This window comes from Limulus polyphemus, unplaced genomic scaffold, assembly GCF_000517525.1.
Source record: "Limulus polyphemus unplaced genomic scaffold, Limulus_polyphemus-2.1.2 Scaffold2510, whole genome shotgun sequence".
Lineage (NCBI taxonomy): Eukaryota > Metazoa > Arthropoda > Merostomata > Xiphosura > Limulidae > Limulus > Limulus polyphemus.
Window position 1 is genome coordinate 24,311 of NW_013668120.1, and position 5,282 is coordinate 29,592.

General features: G+C 32.7%; 1 protein-coding gene across 1 annotated transcript in view; it reads left to right on the plus strand.

The window, feature by feature from the left end:
• The window catches only part of LOC106467157 (polycystic kidney disease protein 1-like 2), a 51,015-nt gene that overhangs the window by 4,579 nt on the left and 41,154 nt on the right, over positions 1-5,282 (plus strand). Inside the window, exons 3-4 of the mRNA XM_022395290.1 lie at positions 2,303-2,538; positions 4,206-4,430. Of these exons, the coding sequence (XP_022250998.1) occupies positions 2,409-2,538; positions 4,206-4,430 (355 nt within the window). The 5' untranslated portion in view covers positions 2,303-2,408. The remainder of the gene's footprint in view (positions 1-2,302; positions 2,539-4,205; positions 4,431-5,282) is intronic.

Genomic DNA, 5,282 nt, shown 5'->3' on the forward strand with positions numbered 1-5,282 from the left:
ATTCCTTTTCTCCTATTCTTACATTTAGTTTGATAAACAGTATCTGTTCAGTTATTATGTCAGATTGTATTTTCTGTTTTCAGTTTTTAATCTTCTTTATTCTCTTGAATATTTTAATGTATTTTTCTTTCCTTAAGAACAATATTCTTTGGTTGAAGTATGTAACTGTACCCTAGTTGTCTCTATTAAAAGAATTTCACAGTGGAACCAGTTGTGTGGTAATGTTACACAACATTTTCATACAAAAAAGGGGGCCAAGACCTAGAACACAGTATGTAAAGGGTATATGTTATGTTAATGGGTTCACTCAGCTAGTATATATTACAAATATTTTCAGTCACCTTCTTGTCTTTTACACTTTTAGATTCTTTAATACTGGTTTCGTCATTTCTTTCTTACGGCAGTTTTCCACAGTGAAACTATAAGTAGCATCTTAACATTAATAAATGGGAAATAAAATACTTTTAACCTTTTGATAAGTAAAATTTATAAAAATGCTATCAGGTTTTAAGTATATTAAAACAGCAAGGATTATAATTAGTCCATTAGTCAAGATGCCAAATTTTGGCCGTTAGTACTACTGAAGGAAGATGAATACATATTGTGATTTTTACTTGACAAAGTCTGAATCCCTGTATAGATGGAAAATAAGTGGTATTTCTGTATTTTCACTCCATTTTCAACCCAACCTCCAAATTTTCCAGTAGCTAGATTTTAGCAATTTTACTACAGGGTCATTATATCCACCTGCCATACATTTTTTGTTGGTAAAGTCAAGATAATAAAACTAGCTACTATGATAGTCACATGAGTTGAATTATCTTTATCAGTTTGCCATTTGAAGCTTCTTTAATCTACTTTGTTTTGATACACAATTTTAAAACACTTGAGGCCATTTGCCAAAAAAAGACACATCTTGTCAGTTTACAGCTCCTGGGACAGCTGCAGGCCAATAACTTCAGTACAGTCTGAGGAGGTGGCTGTTCTTCCATTTATTATACTGCTAGCTGCACTTTCCCATCCTGTTTTTCCCATTTCCAGCCCCTCCAAATAGAGCTAAGTGTCTCTGGGTCCTTCTTCATGCCGACACCTTTTCCATATTGCAGCCTGGTAATTGGCCCATTGAGCATGTTTCTTTTAGCAGTCATGTTTTCCTACAGTAGTACAGTAGTCCATTTTTATTTTGTTCTCCTATAGTAGTACAGTAGTCCATTTTTATTTTGTTCTCCTATAGTCGTGTAGTAGTCCATATTTATTTTCTTCTCCTATAGTAGTACAGTAGTCCATTTTTATTTTGTTCTCCTATAGTAGTACAGTAGTCCATTTTTATTTTGTTCTCCTATAGTAGTACAGTAGTCCATTTTTATTTCTGTTCTCCTATAGTAGTACAGTAGTCCATTTTTATTTTGTTCTCCTATAGTAGTACATTAGTCCATTTTTATTTCTGTTCTCCTATAGTCGTGCAGTAGTCCATTTTTATTTCTGTTCTCCTATAGTAGTACAGTATTCCATTTTTATTTTGTTCTCCTATAGTAGTACAGTAGTCCATTTTTATTTTGTTCTCCTGTAGTAGTACATTAGTCCATTTTTATTTCTGTTCTCCTATAGTCGTGCAGTAGTCCATTTTTATTTCTGTTCTCCTATAGTCGCGCAGTAGTCCATTTTTATTTTGTTCTCCTACAGTAGTACAGTAGTCCATTTTTATTTTGTTCTCCTATAGTAGTACAGTAGTCCATTTTTATTTTATTCTTCTATAGTAGTACAGTTGTCCATTTTTATTTTATTCTCCTATAGTAGTACAGTAGTCCATTTTTCTAAAGTTCAAGACCACTTGCAATCATCCTTCCATCTACTAAATCCTCAAACCTTTAGTTTTTGAAGATCAAGTGACTGTGTGCTGACTTAATCCTGAAATTACTACATTGGTGATTTTTTAAATTTTTTCATATCATGGGTTAATGTGTTAGATAAACAAATATGTGTTTTCTCATTTCATTGTTTAGTGAATCTATGATTGAAAAGTTTCAAGAATCCTTATTGTCATGGATCAGCGTATTAAGTTAAGAATTTTTGTGTTTTCTCTTGTTATTAGTTAATGTCCAAAATACATAAAAAACATGTAGTATGTTGCAATTAAATTTATATAACAGCTAAAGATACACAATATTTACATTTACATAGTTATAAAAATAATTAATTGTAAGAATAATGTTTACAAAATATCACAATTTAGTGTTGGCCCTTAAGGAAGTTACAATGAGTTATTGTTCATTAAGTGATTACGTGTATTATTTTAACTTAGATGTTTGGATAACTGTGAAAGAAAAGGACTCGCCTATAAATCACTCAGACTGTCAGTACTATGTACAAGTTGTGATTCACAAACAAGACTTTTCTATACTTGGTCAATGGAAGGTGGAAATGCAAAAAAACATTTAAATTGGACAGAAGAAACAAACAGTGACCGTCACTCTAATCAGATTCTGGTGTTCAGCAACATACTGATTCCCGGGGACTCCTATATCTTTTCAGTTCAAGGTTAGTTTTCTTTTTGATATAGAGACAAACCTCTTTAACATCCTTGATTGTTTAATTAAGGGTTTAATGCTTTCTATGTAACTGTAATTATTTGATATATAAATAAGAAACCTAAATATTAACCTGTTTTGAGTACCCTAATTATTGTTAGTAATATATCCAAGGAAATGTTTTAATGCATGGACTTATATGCGATAGGATAAAATAACATTTAGTTATAATTGGTTCAACCACTCATTGCAAGAAACATGTATCGAAATTCGAAAACCATTTCAGATCAATCTTTATGTGTGTTTTTAAACCTATATTTATTACTTTAACAATAAAGATGTGGTAGACAAATTCTGTTACTTTACAGAGAATAACATTTAATTTAATAACATCTTATCTAACATCCTACTTTTTATACACTCGTCATTAAAAACTACTAAGTAAAAATTGTATATCCAACTGTGCTACAATGTTTTGGTCCTGTAATTCATAATTGTGATGCTTTAATTACAATTTCAGGAGGTGAACTTTTTAAAATTTAGTCTGCTTTATTACTCAACACTACATTCGACATTTGTATGTACTGTAGAAAATGCATAAGTGTTATCAATTTGAATCATATTTTGGTTATATTTTGAGTCTAGTCCTTTTTTTTTGTCAGAAATAAGTAACAATTCAATTTCAAAGAAAAAAATATCCTCTCCAATCACATAGCTTGGAATTTTGCCTTATATTTTACTATAGCAAAGGCATCCATCAATACTGAACTTAAAAAGTAATTATTATAAATGAAGATGTAGCCTGCCCTTCCACAGTTTGGACTCTTAGCACACAAACCATCCATGTTATACGTACGGTTAAACATCATTTTTATTTGGCATAATCTTCAAGTATTTTTCTAGAGACTTTGCTCAGTTGAACCCTCATATTGAAATACCTATCAAACTTAAACCATTTGTCTGATTGCTTATCCATTTGAACTTAATATATGGGGGTACACCTGGGTTTTTCTACCAGATTTCTTTGAAATTAGTTCATTCAGTTCCTCACGCCAACTTGTGACACCATACAGACAGACAGCTCTATATCTAGCTCTATGGGAAACTGTAAATGATAAATTTTTTGTTTTCACTGTGCTAATCAAGGTCGTTTTAACTGATAAAATTTGTTCACAACTGTATTATTTTTCATTTTGATTTTTCCTTCTTGAGAAGAGGTGTCTTAGATTTCATGATTTGATATAAACTCATAATTTATTGTACATTTAAGGTTTATGAAGTTTTTTGGTATATGAATGTTTTAAGAGTAGTCAGCAGTGTTTTCATGTGAAACACCATAAATGAAGAGTGTTAGAAAATGTTGTTCGAACTAATAATGGTTGAAGACGGCTTGAATGGGTAATGAAGAAAAACTTATATTAAAGTTTTTCTTCATTACCCATTCAATCCATCTCCAACCATTATTAGTCTCAAAGTGGGTTCCTTGTCATCGAAGTTGTTAGAACTGTAATTTTAGATAGAAAACCTTTTAATGCCATTCATTTGGGAAATATTATAAATAAAGAACAAATTATAAATCCACAAAATGATGTATTAAAAACTTATATCTAATCAATTTTTGGTTATCATTTATGCCAGACTATTCATAATAAATTACATCTTATTTTCTACATACAGGAGATCCTGGTAATGGTTTGATTGGTACTGCAAATTACAGGATAACAATGAACTCACCACCAAAGGTTGGTTCTTGTAACGTCATACCAGAAACTGGGGTGACTCTAGAAACTATGTTCACTGTGAGGTGTAAAGGCTTTCAAGACGAAGACATTCCAATGACCTACCAGTTCTTCTACAGCAACAAATTAGGTATTCATTCTGAAACAGCTAATGACAGAAAAGGTAAGAGTGAAAGTATACTTCTTTATCAGTCATATTGTTCAGTGTTTTTAGTTTCCCAAATACTTTGGGTCACTTGATTTGGTGTATGGAATAACACACACACAGCAATTCGTTTGATAATTCAAGGGCTCACTTAACTCACAGTCATTAGATCTCTGTAAAACATGTGGTTTGTGCATCTAACATGTAGAAAGACAGGTGTAGCCAGGGTCTTATTAGGGTATAGTGCCACCCTAGGCAGATATTTTTTGCTGCCCCCACCTCCATGTGGTTGCTCCAGAAATTAAGCTTTTGTATTAGTTACAACAGTAATCACATGATCGCTCAGTGCTCTTGATTGATATCTCAGTCTGGTGTGGCATCAGTAATCACATGATCGCTCAGTGCTCTTGATTGGTATCTCAATCTGGTGTGGCATCAGTAATCACATGATCGCTCAGTGCTCTTGATTGCTATCTCAATCTGGTGTGGCATCAATAATCACATGATCGCTCAGTGCTCTTGATTGGTATCTCAATCTGGTGTGGCATCAGTAATCACATGATCGCTCAGTGCTCTTGATTGGTATCTCAATCTGGTGTGGCATCAGTAATCATATGATCGCCTGGTGCTCTTGATTGGTATCTCAATCTGGTGTGGCATCATTAATCACATGATCGCTCAGTGCTCTTGATTGGTATCTCAATCTGGTGTGGCATCATTAATCACATGATCGCTCAGTGCTCTTGATTGGTATCTCAGTCTGGTATGGAAGGCAAAATTAAATAAAAACATAATTCAGCAGTTTTTTTCTTGACAATTTCCTTCAATGTTTCTTAAATTTGCCACCCTAGGCAAGTTCCTACTCTGCCT